Below are 18,338 nucleotides of genomic sequence, written 5' to 3' on the forward strand. Positions count from 1 at the left end.
TGTGGGGAATAGAAGGATTTATATTCCTTGCAGACAGCTGGTCATTTGCATCCTTTTGAAGCACTTGGAGGTTTATCTGTGTCCTCAAGGTCACCTGAGTGGTGCAAATGGTTCCTACAGTCTGCAATTTTTTCCTCTGGAAATCCATTCCTTCTCCCACCCCATTCCAAGGGTCTTCATCCCAAATTGCATAGCAAAAAGTCTGTAGAGCAGTGTTTCTCAACCTTGGCCACTTGAAGATGTCTGGACTTCAACTCCCAGAATTCCCCAGCCAGCATTCGCTGGCTGGGGAATTCTGGGAGTTGAAGTCCAGACATCTTCAAGTAGCCAAGGTTGAGAAACACTGCTGTAGAGATTCCCACTCATCCGGGTCTTCAAATAAAAAACAAGAAAGTCCAGTTGCCTCCTGAAAAAGCACCTTTGGGACAACCATGACCTGGATGGCTGAGAATCTCTCCAGGCCAGTGCAGTTCATTTTAGCACATTTCCATTTCTTATTAGCACCTCTGCATGGGCTGCTGCGTTTAATCTCTCTCTGTCTGTCTTTGAAATTATCACTTACCTAAAAATATAAAGTGGTCTTCAGACTTTCACACATGCTTAATCCCTCCTGAGACACGGTTTTGGGATTTCCCCCCCCTTTCTTTGATGTTAAGAGGAATCCCATATTGTGTAAGGTGACGTCTGCAGGTGGACGACTCATCCTGTTTAATATCTTGTCCATGTTCTTGTTGCAGATGGAGAACGAACGGAATTCTAATACCTCAAAGCAGAGATATTCGGGGAAAGTCCATCTTTGCATTGCCCGATATAGGTAAGATGGTCTGTCCAATAAACACTGTCAATCTTATATTTATACTAGTTTTAAAATCTTTTTTAAAAATATATTTTTTTTAATTTTATTTTAATTCAAACATTATCTTTCATTAAACAGTGTGTCGCCTGGGTACATATATTTTGTGCAAATATTTTATACAATAGCAATTACAGATTGCAACCATATTTACTACTTTATCTATTCTTAACTTAATACTAATATACATACCTGTTCTGACCCTCCTCGTTCCACACCCAAACACACTCCGAGTCAAAGATAAGTTATGGCATTTAATTAACAGACAGACAGGACTTTGGCAGCAAACCGGCACAGACCTGCTTGGGCAGCAATAAACACAGATAAGGCTTGGCAGCAAGCTTCTAATAATGTTCTCCGACATTCGATCCTGTGTTGACTTCTGCAAAGAGGGGCATGTGCACAAGTAGTCTTTTTATAGTCTGGAGAGGAGCCTAATGACCACCAGCTGAATGCAATTACCTCCTGTAACTGTGCAATTGTTCCTGACACCTATTAGCTCTTTGATGCCGTGCATCCAGGAACAACTCACTACTGGCGTCCGGCTCACTCTCCCTTGTCTCCTCCCCACTGATCCAAGGCTCAGGCGCCTCTGGTGGCCAACCAGCCTCTCTGCGCCCTGCTCGGAGTTGGAACCCTGTCCAGGGTCCTCCACATCCTTCAGAGCCGACTCATCGGGCCCCTCGCTGTCAGAGTCTGGTGGCAGCTCCAACGGCTTCTGCTGGGCCGCAACACATACCATACCTAATACTATAACAATCCTCTTCTTAACTGGTTTAACTTTGTTAAAACATTTTCTCTAGTTCACTCTTCTGCTTTTTTCCATTTTTCATATTTATTCTCTAACCATTGCTAAAATAATTCCCATATATTGTAATAATCAGATTGTTCCTTCTCTTTAATTTCAAGTATTAACCTATTCATTTCTGCACCTTCTAATATTTCCCTAATCCCATTCCCATCCATAAGGATATCTTCATTTTTTTCCAATTTTGTGCAAATACAATCCTAGCTGAGTTTATTATATGAATTATCAAATATACATTCCGATAATATGTATGAAGTTGTATTAAAAAATTAAAAAAAATTATCTTCAGATAACGCTGGCTTCCTTGGTCAAGAAACAGAGGTGGGCACTTTGAGCTTTACCTCTTTATGAAAGATCCTAAAGACAGATCACAATCTTCTGTTTTTCTCCAGTTACAATCCGTTTGATGGGCCAAATGAAAACCCAGAGGCTGAACTTCCTCTCACCGCAGGAAAATATCTTTATGTGTATGGAGATATGGACGAAGATGGCTTTTTTGAAGGTTTGTGGGAGATGAGGGGAGCCCTAGCGGTCCCTTGATTTAAATATTTTTATTGAAATCGCTCCACCCTTGAGATAACAGAAGCTTTGTCAAACGTGAGCTGGTCAGGATCGAACTGTTGGCAGTGGGTAGAGTTAGCCTGCAATACTTCATTCAAACCAGTGGGAGGGAGGGAGGGAGGGAGGGAAGGAAGGAAGGAAGGAAAGAAGGAAAGAAGGAAGGAAGGAAGGAAGGAAGGAACTGGCAATAGCCTTTAGACTTATATACCACTTCACAGTGCTTTACAGCCCTCTCTAAGCGGTTTCCAGAGTCAGCCTCTTGATCTCAACAATCTGGGCCCTCATTTTACCCACCTTGGAAGGAGGGAAGGCTGAATCAACTTTGAACCTGGTGAGATTCGAACTGCCAAATTGCAGGCAGCTAGCAGTTAGCAGAAGCAGCTTGCAGTACTGCAATCTAACCACTGTGCCACCGTGGCTCACAAAATTACCCTTATTCAGAGGTGGGATTCAGCAATTCTGACAGGTTTGGACTAATCCCATCACTGCTGGCGCCGCCGCCACCCGTTTTTTGGGGTGTTTTTCAGCCAGTTTTTTGGGTTGAAAATGCCTCAAAAGCGGCCTGAAAAATGGCACCAAAACAGTCTGAAAAAAGGCCAAAAACCATGCCAAAAAACAGGTGGGGCAGAGCTAGCCAGTAGTGGGATTAGCTGGCCCACTGAACCGGGCAGAAGTTTAACAACTGGTTCGCCCGAGCTGATCCCAACCCGCTGAATCTCATCTCTGTCCTTATCAAATAATTAGTAGATGATTCTTAACTGGGAGAGGGGATGAACAGGATCTTTATGTTGTGGGAACACGGCTGATAGGTGTCTTCCTTTTCTCAGAGGTAGGATTCAGATGATTCTGACCAGGTAGCAGAAATTTTGAGTAGTTCAGAGAACCGGCAAATACTACCTCTGACTTGACCCGCCCCCATCTATTCTCTGCCTCCTGAGTCCCAGCTGATCAGGAGGAATTGGGGATTTTGCAGTAACCTTCCCCCAGGAGTGGGGAGGGAATGGAGATTTTACAGTATCCTTCCCCAAAGAATGGGGAGGGAAAGGGATTTTGCAGTATCCTTCCCCTGAAGTGGGGAGGGAATGGAGATTTTACAGTATCCTTCCCCTGGAGTGGGGAGGGAATGGGGATTTTGCAGTATCCTTCCCCTGGAGTGGGGAGGGAATGGAGATTTTGCAGTATCCTTCCCCTGGAGTGGGGAGGGAATGAGGATTTTGCAGTATCCTTCCCCTGGAGTGGGGAGGGAATGGAGATTTCTCAGTATCCTTCCCCTGGAGTGAGGAGGGAATGGGGATTTTGCAGTATCCTTCCCCTGGAGCTGGCGGGGGGGGGGAATAGAGAATTTACAGTATCCTTCCCCTGCCATGCCTACCAAGCCATGCCCACAGAACCAGTAGTAAAAAAATTGAATCCCACCACTGCCTTTTTTCATATCTCTTTCTCCCTAAGGTGAACTTCTAGATGGACAGAGAGGTCTGGTCCCATCCAACTTTGTGGATTTTGTGCAGGATGAGTCTCGTTCATCTGGCGGTTTGGCCGGCGAGCCAGAGCAGAACGTTCTCAACCACAGCAGCCACCTGGTCGAAGGAGAAGGCCATTTACCGGTCCAGTTGGACTCCAGCATCCTCAATAACGGTGCAGGGACTCTGGATGTGAACATTGATGAAATCGGCGAAAACATTGTGCCTTACCCTAGAAAAATTGCCCTTATCAAACAATTAGCCAAAAGTGTCATTGTGGGCTGGGAAGCTCCAGTCGTGCCACCTGGATGGGGGACCATCCATAGCTACAACGTCCTAGTCGACAAGGAAGTGCGCATGAACGTCTCCCTGGGGAGCAAAATGAAAGCTCTCATAGAGAAATTGAACATCGCTACTTGCACTTATCAGATATCGGTTCAAAGCATAACCAGCCGGGGGAACTCTGACGAACTGCAGTGCACCCTGTTGGTTGGGAAAGATGTCATTGTGGCACCTTCCCACCTGAAGGTCGACAATGTCACCCAGATTTCGGCAGAGATCAGCTGGCTGCCAACGAACAGCAACTACAGTCACGTCATCTTCCTCAATGAAGAGGAATTCGACATCGTCCGGGCTGCCACCTACAAGTATCAGTTTTTTAACTTGAAACCTAACATGGCCTACAAGGTCAAAGTTTTGGCCAAGCCCCATCAGATGCCCTGGCAGCTGCCTTTGGAGCAACGGGAGAAAAAGGAAGCTTTCGTGGAATTTTCGACCTTGCCAGCAGGTAGGCCTTGAGTCTCACAAAGACTCCCACAGTTGTCCTCCTCCTCCTCCTCTTCCTCCTCCTCCTCCTCCTCCTCCTCCTCTTCCTCCTCCTCCTCCCTTCTAGCACTAATGATATTACCTAGTTGGGTAATGAAACGTCTGCAAGAAAACAATCAATCTCAGAGCAATAGCAATAGCACATAGACTTATATACCACTTCACAGGGCTTTTGAGCCCTCTCTAAGCGGTTTACAGAGTCAGCCTCTTGCCCCCAATAATCTGGGTCCTCGTTTTACCCACCTCGGAAGGATGGAAGGCTGAGTCAGCATTGAGCCTGGTGAGATTTGAACTGCCATATTGCAAGCAGCCGGCAGCCGGCAGAAGTAGCCTGCAGTACTGCATGCTAACTGCTGCGCCACCACCAAAGACTTCGCCAGCAGGTAGGCCTTGAGTCTCCCAATGTTGGCGTCAGTAAAACAGAGATCCCCAGCTATTGCAGCTTGGCGGCTTGGCGCAGGAAGGCATGCGTGGGGCAGGGGCAGGCACGCACACACAGCTCCATTTGTGAGTGGGGTTTTGTGTGCGTGAGCATTTGCCTATTTCTCCCATGGCCCAGCTTTGAACAGGCCACAGCCCGGTAGTGGGACATGGCCTATTGGTTGGGGACCTGTGCAGTAGGGGAAGAATGGTTGCCGTGATTGCGTATGTCTAGTTTAATGAAAAGTGGCTCAGTGGATAAGACGCTGAGCTTATTGATCAGAATGGTTGGCAGTTTAGCGGTTCGAATCCCTAGCTCTACGTAACGGAGTGAGCTCCCGTGACTTGTTTCAGCTTCTGCCAACCTAGCAGTTTGAAAGCACGTAAAAATGCAAGTATAAAAATAAGAGCCACCTTTGATGGGAAGGTAACAGCATTCCATGCGCCTTCGTCATCTAGTCATGCCAACCACATGACCACAGAGACGTCTTCGGACAGCACTGGCTCTTCAGCTTTGAAACAGACATGAGCACAACCCCCTAGAGCCAAGAATGACTAGCACAGATGTGCAAGGGGAACCTTTACCTTTACCTTAGTTTAATGAAAAGAAAACTAGGGGAGACATGACAGCAATATTCCAATATTTCAGGGGTTGCCACAAAGAAGAGGGAGTCAAGCTATTCTCCAAAGTACCTGACTTCAGGACAAGAGGACATTTAGTCCAATCCCACCCCCCCCTGCTCAAGCAGGAGATCCTACATCCTATGGCAGTCCAACTTCCGAAGGCAACTTCTGTTCTATGGGTTGATTGTCCTCACTGTCAGTAAATTTCTCCTTATTTCCAGGGGAGACAGGATAGCAGTTGAATCTCTCCTTGAACAATTTCCATCCATTATTCCTTGTCTGGCCTTCAGGTGCTTTGGAAAATAGCTTGATCCCCTCCTCTCTGTGGCAGCCCCTCAAATATTGGAAGACTGCTATCCTGTCCCCCCGGGTCCTTCTCTTCACCAGAATAGCCATGCCCAGTTCCTGCAACCGTTCATCATATGTTTTAGCCTCCAGTCCCCTCATCATCCTGGTTGCTCTTCTCTGCCCTCTTCCAAAATTTGTAAATGGAAAACCGACTAGATGGCAGTCCAGTCTCTTCTTGAAAGCCTCCAGTGATGAAGCTCCCACAACTTCCGAAGGCAACTTCTATTCTTTGGATTGATTGTCCTCACTGTCAGTAAATTTCTCCTTATTTCTAGGTTGAATCTCTCCTTGGTCAGTTTCCATCCATTATTCCTTGTCTGGCCTTTGGGTGCTTTGGAGAATAGCTTGACCCCCTCCTTTCTGTGGCAGCCCCTCAAATATTGGAAGACTGCTATCCTGTCTCCCCTGGTCTTTCTCTTTGAATTTGAATTTTTGAATTTTATTAATATTTATAGGCCGCCCTTTTCCCTGAGGGGACTCAGGGCGGCTTACAAAGTATAGGGGGGGGGGGGACACAAAAACGATGAACATAAACATTACATGAGTATAAAATAGTACACACCATTCATTCATCATTCGGGTGGGGACAGATTACGATCTTCATCCCCAGGCCTGACGGGATAGCCAGGTCTTAAGGGCTGTGCGGAAGGTCTGGACGGTGGTGAGGGTACGAATCTCCACGGGGAGATCGTTCCAAAGGGTCGGAGCTGCTACTGAAAAGGCTCTCCTCCGTGTAGTTGCCAGTCGACACTGACTGGCGGATGGAATTCGGAGGAGGCCTAATCTATGCGATCTGATAGGTCGCAGGGAGGTAATTGGCAGGAGGCGGTCTCTCAAGTACCCAGATCCACTACCATGGAGGGCTTTAAAGGTGGTAAGTAGCACCTTGAAGCGCACCCGGAGATCAACAGGTAGCCAGCGCAGCTCGCGGAGGATAGGTGTTATGTGGGCGAACCGGGGTGCGCCCACAATCACTCGCGCGGCCGCATTCTGGACTAGCTGAAGTCGCCGGATGCTCTTCAAGGGCAGCCCCATGTAGAGCACATTGCAGTATTCCTGCCTAGAGGTCACAAGGGCCCGAGTGACTGTTGTGAGGGGCTCCCGGTTCAGGTAGGGTCGCAACTGGTGCACCAGGCGAACCTGGGCAAATGCCCCCCTGGTCACAGCCGTCAAATGATGGTCAAAGGTCAGCTGTGGGTCCAGGAGGACTCCCAAGTTGCGAACCCTGTCTGAAGGGTATAGAGTTTGACCCCCCAGCCTGAGTGATGGAACATTAGCCGAATTATTGGGAGGAAAACACAACAGCCACTCGGTCTTCTCCGGGTTGAGTACAAGCTTGTTAGCCCTCATCCAGTCCCTAACGGCTTCGAGACCCCGGTTCATCACGTCCACCGCTTCATTGAGTTGGCACGGGGCGGACAGATACAGCTGTGTATCGTCCGCATATTGATGGTATCTTATCCCGTGCCTCCGAATGATCTCGCCCAGTGGTTTCATGTAGATGTTGAATAGTAGGGGGGATAAGACCGAACCCTGCGGCACCCCATATGTTAGGGGCCTAGGGGTCGATCTCTGCCCCCCAACTAACACCGACTGCGACCTGTCCGAGAGGTAGGAGGAGAACCACCGCAAAACAGTGCCTCCCACCCCCACCTCCCGCAGTCGTCGCAGAAGGATACCATGGTCGATGGTATCGAAAGCCGCCGAGAGGTCAAGGAGAACCAGGATGGAGGCATGGCCTCCATCCCTGGCTCTCCAGAGATCATCGGTCAATGCGACCAAAGCGGTTTCTGTGCTGTAACCAGGTCTGAAGCCCGACTGGAAGGGGTCAAGGTAACTGGCTTCCTCCAAGGACCGTTGAAGCTGGAAGGCCTCTTCACTAGAGTAGTTCACCAGGCCCAGTTCCTGCAACCGTTCATCATAGGTTTTAGCCTCCAGTCCCCTCATTATCCTGATTGCTCTTCTCTGCACTCTTTCTAGAATCTCAACTTCTTTTTTATAGTGTGGTGAGCAAAACTGGATGCAGTTCTCTAGATGTGGTCTTGCTAGTTGTCTGTGGCTCCATCTGTGTCCCTAAAGCCAGTTGCTGAGCCAGCTGGGATGCTCTTCTCTATGAAAGTTTTCACCGCTTGCTCAGTTCAGGTTGCAAAAACCATGAGAGAACTCATGAAATATACATCTCCTTAATAGTTGAAGTAGTTATTTTTAGGCGATTCTTCCACCTAGCGCTCTTCTATTTCCGGACGGGGGATTTATTTAAAGAGCAAGGGCGCGTTCACAATGCAAAGTTTTTCAAAAAGTTTCCAAAGGACTAGGATCCTTCACAGTAGATCAAGCCTGGCCTGGCTTTTATGAATGGAGGGTGTGTTTGTGAATGTAGGGGCTCTCCGGGGAAGATTATTTAATTTAAACCAGGGGTCAACAACCTGCAGCTCTGGGGCTGCATGTGGCTCTTGCGTCCCTCTGCTGCGGCTCCCTGTCAGTCAAAATATGTGTCACAATCGCCTATGTACGACATCCGCCAGCACGTGATTTATTGAGGTTTTCGACCCCCGGTAGATTAACCATGGATAAATCCAAGAAAAGAAAAGTTTCGGAAGAAAACAGAACATGTAATTCAACTACATAGGCTAGTTTTGTGGCCGCTCAGGAAATAGTCAGGCACGGGAAGGGTTTTGTGGCTCCCGGTGTTTCCTTTTCTGTGGGGAATGGGTCCAAATGGCTCTTGGAGTGTTTAAGGTTGCCGACCCCTGACTTAAACGGAGCTTTGTCTGTTCAGTGGATGGGTACAAAAATTCTGGCTGAGTTTTTGCAAAACCAAAGGAGAATCTACCAGATGCATTCTCATCACACGTTGGGCTCGGTTAGAGGTTTTCGTGGTTTTTGTGCAGGCTGTTAGCTGATTGGTCCAAGATATTACACGGATCAGCATGGTGTAGTTTTTACAATGGCAGATTAGAGTTGGTAGAATGCAGGAGCGAATCCAAGAGTTTAGGAGAAGAAGCAGTGAGGTGAAGGTAAGAGACCTAACAGATGTGTTTGTACAACAAAGTGTTTGATTTGTCAGGGAGGAGGAGGGGGGACCAGGAGGAGGAAGAGGAGAGCAAGAGGAGGAGGAGATGAGCAAGAGGAGGAAGGGAGAAGCAGGAAGGGAGCAGGAGGAGGAGGGAGGACCAAAAGGAGGAGGGGAGGGGAGGAGAGCAGAAGTAGGAGGAAAGGAGGAGCAAGAGGAGGAGGGGAGCAAGAGAAGGAGGAGGGGAGAAGGAGGGGAGCAAGAGGAGGAAGAGAGGAGCAAGAGGAAGAGGAGGAGGGGAGGAGGAAGCTTGCAGGAGGAGGAGAAGGGGAACAGGAGGAGGAGAAGGGGAACAGGAGGAGAGCAGAAGGCGGAAGAGGGAAGCAGGAGAGGAGGAAGAGGAGACCATAAGATATTAGAGGATTTCTATGATTCCAGGAGTTTAGGAGAGGAAGAGATATACTCTAAGCCAGTGTTTTTCAACCTTTTTTTGTGCAAAGGCACACTTTTTTCATGAAAAAAATCACGAGGCACACCACCATTAGAAAATGTTAAAAAAATTTAACTCTGTGCCTATATTGACTATATATAAAGTAATTTTCCCACGGCACACCTTACACTATGTCACGGCACACTAGTGTGCCGCGGCACAGTGGTTGAAAAACACTGCTCTAAGCTCAAGGTAAAGACCTAGTAGATATAAACGTACAATTTGGTTTCTTAGGAAGAGGAAGAAGCTATAAGATATTTCAGGATTTGTCTGATTCCAAGGATTTAGGAGAGGAAGAGAGATTTTGGGTTTAAAGGAAAGACATAATTTGTCCCGCCAAGAATGTGACTTGTTAACCAGTGGAAGAAAAAGAGGAAGCTATATAAGATCTTCCGTGTGTTCAATTCCAGGTCCACCAGCTCCCCCTCAAGACGTCCGAATTCAATCCGGTCCAACTCCTGGAACTATCCTGGTTTCTTGGAAGCCACCAGTCCTCACCGCTGTGGGGACCTCCAATGGAGCCAATGTGACTGGCTATGGTATTTATGCAAAGAGCCAACGGGTAGGTGTCTGTACTTAGAGGAACCTTACATTGTTGAGTTTTTTAAAAAAAATAATCTAAGGGTGATGGTCAAATTTGCTGAAGGGGCAGCTGTTCAGCTTCATCCTAAAAAGAGACCAAGGTATCCTGGTCTAGATATCAAATGAATGACTCATTGGGACCCCAATGGGATGACCTGGGGCATGGCACAGGGGCAATATGGGCAGCTGGCAGTTCAAATTGCCCCTTTATTGCTCCAAATTGCCCCCAATACTCCCACATTTCTGGCAAGTCCCAGAGCAAAGTGATCTCTAACACACACACACACACACACACACTAGTGGTAAGTTGCTCTTACCATTGCTACCGGTACACTGATCGCGGTCTGTTTCTGCACGAGCCTGAGGTGCACTGCACACACATGCACAAACCACTTCCTCTGCAACATCCAGCTGCTTGTTGGGGTGCACATAAGCACCCTATGCTGTGCGCGTGTGCACAGTGTGCCTTTTGGCATAAATACAGCTATAGAGCGTGGGTGGGCTGGTGGGCCAAATGAGCCACTGTACCAGTATGCTCTCAGCTGCTCCAGGCCACTACCGGTACGGCTGTACCAGTCAGGACCAGCAGCAACCCAACACTGACACACAGACACAAACACACACACACCAACACTCACAATGCTCAAGCAGCCTCTGGCTGCAAGTAGTCCAGCACAACACTGTGAACACAACGGCTGCAAAGAAATCCAGCAGGGCAAATCAAGGAGTCTAGGAAGCAAAGGAGCAAGGCAAGTAATCCAGAAAGAATGCAAGGAATCCAGAAAGAATTCAAGGAATCCAGAAAGAGTGCAAGGGATCCAGAAAGAATGCAAGGGATCCAGAAAGAGTGCAAGGGATCCAGAAAGAGTGCAAGGGATCCAGAAAGAATGCAAGGGATCCAGAAAGAATGCAAGGAATCCAGAAATCGGCACTCAACACTCCAGGAATTCAGTGTTTGTTCCTGACAAACACTCCTCCTCACAGCGTCTCCTTAAGTCTCAGTCCCCAGGTTTGCCTTGTGAAGAGGGGCGGGGCGCTCTCCTCCTGAGTAGACGAGTCTGTCTGTGCTGTTCGTGCCTTCTCTCCACTCTCCGTGCTCGAGGATCAGGAAGGGGTGATCTTTACTCCTCACCTGAGCTGTGTCTCAAATTCACTGCTTAGCGTATTTTGGTCATCCTGCCCCACTTTTTCCCTGCATACAAGCCATCCCAATCAGGAAAGGCCCTGGCCTGACTGGGCCTGCTCTCCCACCTTTCTCCAAAGCCAACAAAGCCGCCCCTCAAGCTCCCTCAGCTCCAGTTCCAGCTCATCTTCCTCCACAGATTCAGGCTCCTAAGCGGGCATGACACCCCTTATCAAAACAATTGAACCAGAATCTGAAAATAACATTTAACACAACACAGTACTTGAGCAAAATGGTTCGGTTGAGATCGGCATGTGTGGGACTGATTGGGGTGGGTTCAGTGGTGGGTTTCAATTTATTTTACTACTGGTTTGCTCATACGTCCATGCATGCTTGCACGACGCTTCTGTGCATGTGCTTAACCGGGCGAACGAGCAGAAACCCACCTCTGGGTAGATGTAGGGGTGACCCCAAAATATAATTTTATCGTATTTTATCTACATCTTACATTATTGTATTTTGTTCCATTTTCATCTTAGATTGTATTTTATTCCAATTTCATTTTAAATCTTATTTTATTCCAATTCCATTTTAAATTGCTTTTGTCAAATTTCAATAATCATTTGCTTCTGGAACATTGCACTTTGATATGGCCCAAGGGCCAATCAGAGAGACTGCCTCCTGCCAGTCACCTCCCAAAGACCTATTAGATCCCACAGACTAGACCTCCTCCGGATTCCATCTGCCGGCCAACGTTGGCTGGCGACCCCCCGGGGGAGGGCCTTCTCTGTAGCTGCTCCGGCCCTATGGAACGATCTCCCCGTTGAGATCCGGACCCTTACTACCCTTCTGGTCTTCCGCAAAGCAACTAAGACCTGGCTGTTCCGGCCGGCCTGGGGCTGTTGAATTATCCAGCCCCATCCTATGTTATGACTGTTGCTGAATTTTTAATTGTTGTTTTATTTTTGTACCCCCCTTCCCTTCTTATTGTTAGCCGCCCTGAGTCTTCCGGGAGTAGGGCGGCATACAAGCTAAATAAATTCAATCAATCAATCAATCAATCAATCAATCAATCAATCAATTAAAAAATAAATAAAAAAGAGAGATATTTATTCTGATACAGCCTAGAAAATGGAATTTATTATCCATTTCTGGCACAATCAGACATATTTTTTTGGGAACCTTTTGCTTACTTAATTGAAAAGCAATTCTTTACTTAATCGATCAATTAATTAAGCTACAAACTGGCAAATTTACACTAGGGATTTCCTAGGGTTTCTTTGACTGCATTAAAATATCTTGCTTTTTTGTTTGTTTGTTTAGATGTGCCAATTTTATTTTATGGTGCAATAAAATGCCCTTCCTCAATTCTGCATAATTCTAATTCACTTAATCCTGGCTTGTTGGGCAGGGCTTGTCAATACCGGATGCCCAGAATTGGATCCAGAGCTTGAAATGGGATCAGATCTTGGCCAAAGAGGGTGGAATCATGCTTAAGAAATTGCATTTCTATGATGTGACCTAAGATTGCACATTTATTTTGCCTGGTATTAGTTATATCACCCTGCTGACTCTTATTCAGCTGGCAGTATCAAGTGTGGCTCTCATTCGTGTTCCTAATGTGAGGGGGCCTTGGTCTCTCTGAGGTTGGTTCTTTCCTTGCAGACGTTTCATTGCCCAGGGCACTGATGATGTCACATAGTTGGGTAATGAAACGTCTGCAAGAAAACAACCAAACTCAGACAGCACCAAAGACCCCACAGTCGTCGTCGTCCTCCTCCTCCTCCTCCTCCTCCTCCTCCTCCTCCTCCTCCTCCTCCTCCTCCTCCTCCTCCTCCTCCTCCTCCTCCTCCTCCTCCTCTCTTCTAGCACTGATGATGTTACCTAGTTGGGTAATGAAACATCTGGAAGAAAACCACCAATCTCAGAGAGCACCAAAGATACTCTCCCCAGTCATTCTCCTTCTCCTCCTCCTCTCTCTCCTCCTTCTCCCTTCTAGCACTGATGATATTACCCAGTTGGGTAATAAAACGTCTGCAAGAAAACCACTAAGCTCAGAGAGCACCAAGGACCACTCATTTCGACCCTGAGCTACAAATATTCTCCTTTACCGTTCCTAACGAATTTGCATCTATCCCTGTATTCAGGTGGCTGAAGCCATGTTTCTTTTCTTTTTTAAAGTTTTTTATTTATTTTCCATTTTAAAAATTATAAACATTTCACCTCTCCTTAAGCAGTGTGTCTTCTGGGTACAAATATTTCTGTGCAACATCCTTCCACAAATTATATACATTGAACAATTATATCACGTGTAAGTCTTCATTTCCTTCATAACACATTTTTTAAAATAAAAATACAATAATAGCATTAAACATAATTATTCTCATCATACTCATGTTATCAGTTGCCGTTTTATTCTTATCTCTCTCTTAATGTATCTTCTATTCTTGTTGTCTTCTTCCTTTATTTCCAATTTCTTTCTCTTTGCACACCTCACTCCCGTCTAGCACTGATGATGTTACTGAGTTGGGTCATCAAACGTCTACAAGAAAACCACCAAGTTTAGAGAGCAGCAGGGAGCCCACAGTCCTCCTCCCCCTCTCCTCCTTCAACCCCTTTCCCTTCTACCACCGATGATGTTACTGAGTTGGGTCATCAAACGTCTGCAAGAAAATCACCAAGCTCAGAGAGCAAGGACCCCTAGTCCTCCTCCTCCTCCTTAAACCCCACTCCCTTCTAGCACTGATGATGTTGCCTAGTTTGGTCATGAAATGTCAGCAAAAATGATCCTGAGCTACGAATAATCCCCTTTATTGTTCCTAACGTATTTGCATCTCTTCCTGCATTCAGGTGGCAGAAGCGATGTTTCCAACTGCAGACAACAGCATCGTGGCGCTAACCAAAATCCAGAGCCTGGATGCCAGAGAAGTCCTCGTCCGGACCATCTCTGCCCAAGGGGACTCTGTGGACTCGTTGAGCGCTCCCGTCCCACCTGACTTACTGGTGCCTCCTCACCCTCCGCCAGCTCCCAAATCTAAGCCATTAACAAGTGCCAGTATCCCAGATACCAAAGAAGAACATTTGTGTCCCCACGGAAAAAGGGACGACTCCTGGGAACAGACCCGTGCGGCCTCCCCCGGCCGCGGGCACACTCTGGAACCGCCCAATTTCCACAGCCCGCTTCACGGACAGCGCTCGCCATCTCCCAACCGGATCCTTCCGCAGCCGCAGGGCACCCCTGTGCCTAACACAGTCGCCAAGGCCATGGCACGAGAGGCGGCTCAGCGGGTGGCGGCCGAAAGCAACAGGGTGAGCAGAGTTGCACATTTCCAACAACCGCAAGGCAACTTCCCGAGTCTGGTTTGGGCTGGGGATGGGTTTTGTTCGTTCATTGGAATAGTTTCAAGGGTTAGTTTGCCTCCTGTTGCGGCCCACCAGCGGCCAGTAGAGCTGGCAGCATATTCAGACAATGAGGAGGTTGGGGAGGAACCTGGGCCAGTCCTGGAGTCTGGGGAAGGCTCTGATGAGGGCTCTATGTCGGAGGCAGAGCGGGGGCCAGAGCCGTCTGACAGTTATCAGCTGCCTTCAGAGTCAGACATCAGTGAGGCAGAAGAACAGCTGGAGCCTGTTCCCAGTGTGTGCATGCGCAGAGTTGCCAGACAAAGGGAACAGCTAAAGAACAAGGGTCGACTTGGGAGTAAGGCCACAGGTGGAGGGTGAATGGCCCCTCCCAGAGGGAATAAAAGAGGAGCGAAAGGGGAGTGGAGTTTGCAGGAGACAGTAAGTTCGCTTCGTTGGTTCATGACTCTCTGAGGCTCCTTGCCAAGCTGCAGATATTGGCCTGGCAGCTCTCCAAGCCAGAGAAGGTCTGTGACTGTAAATCCTCCCTTGAAAGACTTTGCTGGATGTGAATGAGCAGAATTCACAGTCAATTAATAAAAGGGGGTTTTGTCGGGACAAGGAGTTTGCTTCAGGCTCTTGGAAAGCCTCGGTAAGAACACCTCCACTGACAGCCCAGGATTTTGAGAGGGAGGAAAAATGGGTTTTGGACAGTGGTGGGTTTCAAAAAATTTTGGAACCTCTTCTGTAGGTGTGGCCTGCTTTCCAGGTCCGCTGGTGGAACCTCTTCTAACTGATTCGGTAGATTTGACGAACCGGTTCTACCGAATAGGTGCGAACTGTTAGGAACCCACCTCTGGTTTTGGATGTAGAAATATAGAAGGAATGTGTGCTAATTGGGGGAACGTTGAAGTCCTCAATTCTCAGTATGGTTTATCAAAAGTGCTATGGCAATGGAACTCATACATACATTCATACATACAGTACGTATATATTTATTAGAATTAAAATTCTTTATTGGCCAAGAGTGATTGGACGCACAAGGCATTTGTCTCTACTGCATAAGCTCTCATTGTACATAAAAGCTACATGTGATAAAGCATGATCCTAGTTATCATAAAAATAACTTTCATCGTAAATCAGAAGATACAACGCTTAGTGATAGAATTAACAATCAATCATACTGGGAAATTAAATAAAACAGTATAAATCGTAAAGATACAAGGAGCAGAGTTATAGTCATAAGTAAAAAAGGATATAGGCAATAGGAAAGATGAGGAGAATAATAGTAATACAGTCTTACTAAATAGTTTGACAGTGTTGTGGGAATTAGTTGTTTAGCAGAGTGATGGCATGGGGGGGGGACTGTCCTTGTGTCTAGGTGTGTGTGTCTGTGTGTCTAAGTGTGTGTGTCTATATGTATATATATTTGTCTACACACACACACATGAATCATTCCCCTGACTCAGTTGATAAGGGAGGAGAGCCTGTGGCTTAGAGGTTAATACAACTGCCTAATATGTAAAAACAGCTCAGGTTCGAATCCCAGTAAGGGTATGGCTAGCTGATGAGAGCTAAATAGCTTGAAATAGATCTATACTAGTCTCCATTTATTTATCAGCAAAAATGCAACACAAAAATGGTTTTTCTGCCTGGAAGACTCCTGGGGTGGGGCTGAAAGGCAAAAGGGAAGCAGTATGCTCGTTCCCATATTTGCGCATGCCACGTGCTTTGACAAAAGAAAAAACAATATATATATATTGTATCAATAAGTCAAGGTGTGAAGCAAAACGTTCATTAAGTGAGTCCCCCCCCCCCATTTTACGACTTTTCTGGCCACAGCTGTTAACGTCAATCACTGCAGTTGATAAGTTAGTCACCTGGCTGTTAAGTGAGTCTGACCCTTCCCCGTCGACTTGGCTTGTGAGAATTTCGCAAAAGAAGAACCATGTGAACTTGGGACACTCGGCAAACCTCATAAATATGTGCCAGTTGCCGAGAGCGTCTGAATTCTGATCCCACGATTATGGGGAAGAAGGTGCAAAGGTCGTATAACTCTGAAAAACGGTTGATGTCACGTGTATAAGAGCCGAGGTGGCGCAGTGGTTAAATGCAGCACTGCAGGCTACTTCAGCTGACTGCAGTTCTGCAGTTCGGCTGTTCAAATCTCACCGGCTCAGGTTTGACTCAGCCTTCCATCCTTCCAAGGTGGGTAAAATGAGGACCCGGATTGTTGTTGGGGCAATATTCTGACTCTGTAAACTGCTTAGAGAGGGCTGAAAGCCCTATGAAGTGGTATATATGTCTAACTGCTATTGCTATTGCTATTGCTATTTTTCCAGTGCTGTTGCAAATTTTGAACGGCCCCTAAACAAAGCATTGTAAGGGAAGGCCCACCCGTACCGAAGCCTTGCTAATTATGAATATTCATGCTTAACGTCACCTATCGCTTTTTCCTATGCATAAAGTCCTAAGGCAGTGATGGTGAACCTTTTCGGCACCGAGTGCCAAAAAGGGAGTGCACGCACTCGTCAGGGCCACAACCCAGAAGCGTAGCATGCGCATGCTGGGAAATGAACTTCCAGGGCATGTGCACCGCCCAGCTCGTCTTCCGCTTACTGACGCGCATGCGGGTATGCAAAATCAGCTGGCCAGCAGGCACGCTCATGCCGGAAAACGGAAGACCAGCTCTTCCAATTCCCAGCACTGCATGAAGGCCAGCCGATCGTCACACGCGCACCAAGAACCCAGAAGAGAAACAGGCAACACCACATGTGCCAGGTGGCATGGCTCTGAATGCCGCTTCATCCATGTGTGCCATGGGCTCACCATCACAGTCCTTAAGGCAGTGTCTGGACTGGTTTGGGCAAACCGGTAGCGATATGGTGGCGTGGGTCGGTGGAATTGGTTCCCCGGTATCTTCTGCTGTCGCCGGCATCTTTCTGTGCATGCCGGCATATTTTTGCACATGAGAGGGCAGGCGGCGCATGTGCAAAGCGCCCTCTCAGCAACCTGGTAGTAAACCAGTTAGGAGTCCACCCCTGTCCTACCCCTACCCCAGGGGTAGAAAACATGGATGCAAACGTGTTAGCACAGCATCTCCCTTTGACCGTCTCCATTTAGAAAGCTGCAGGTGCCACCTCTGCCCCCTTGGCACCCTGGGAGTGGCTCCTTTTTCTCATCCCCTTTTCTTTCCTGGAACCCCACAGATGGAGAGGAGGCCCGCCTTTCCAGAAAGAAGCAACGCGATGCAGTACCCCAACTCGGATGAGGAAGAAGACGGCTACGACTCACCCAGGGTCAAGCGGAAAGGAGCTTCGGTGGATGACTTTTTGAAGGGCTCCGAACTTGGGAAGCAGGTAATGGGCATCTCCTTGGCAATGCGGTCAGGAGAGCAAAACCATAATTCCTAAGAGAGATGCTTTATTTTTTTCTCCAAATTTTTTTATTCTCTTACATACCATTGTAAGTTTACATTCACATAATTGTTCTTCTTCTTTACATTTGTCATTCTTATACATTTGTTCTTCCATTTAATAGGTTATAATATACAGTTTGGGTTGCTTTATTTACCATCCCTTCCACCTGTTTTAACATCACCTCATTTTCCCTTTCTTTTCGCTCTCCCTCCCTTCTCTACTTCCTCCCTTCCTCCTCTCCTTTCCCTTCCTTCTTCCCTTACCTTTCTCCTTCTCCTACTCTTCCTTTTCCCCTTCCTACCCTCTCTCCTTCTCTTTCTCTCCCTTCCACCCTCCTCTCCTTCCCTCTTCCTGCTTCCCTTACCTCTCCCCTACTCCTCTTCCTCTTCCTACCCTCTCTTCTTCTCTTTCTCTTCCTTCCACCCTCCTCTTCTTACCTCTTCCCTAAGAAAGATGCTTTAGAGGTTCAGCAT

The 18,338-nt window shown here is 47.3% G+C and overlaps 1 protein-coding gene across 5 annotated transcripts in view; it reads left to right on the forward strand.

Annotated features, from left to right (window-relative positions):
• The window catches only part of RIMBP2 (RIMS binding protein 2), a 57,683-nt gene that overhangs the window by 20,168 nt on the left and 19,177 nt on the right, over window positions 1-18,338 (forward strand). For all 5 annotated transcript variants that reach the window (XM_032229798.1, XM_032229797.1, XM_032229799.1 and 2 more), the window contains 6 exons: window positions 738-814; window positions 2,054-2,163; window positions 3,672-4,469; window positions 9,813-9,964; window positions 13,958-14,416; window positions 17,656-17,805. In XM_032229798.1, coding sequence (XP_032085689.1) covers window positions 738-814; window positions 2,054-2,163; window positions 3,672-4,469; window positions 9,813-9,964; window positions 13,958-14,416; window positions 17,656-17,805 — 1,746 coding nt within the window. The remainder of the gene's footprint in view (window positions 1-737; window positions 815-2,053; window positions 2,164-3,671; window positions 4,470-9,812; window positions 9,965-13,957; window positions 14,417-17,655; window positions 17,806-18,338) is intronic.

Source organism: Thamnophis elegans, chromosome 13, assembly GCF_009769535.1.
Source record: "Thamnophis elegans isolate rThaEle1 chromosome 13, rThaEle1.pri, whole genome shotgun sequence".
NCBI lineage: Eukaryota > Metazoa > Chordata > Lepidosauria > Squamata > Colubridae > Thamnophis > Thamnophis elegans.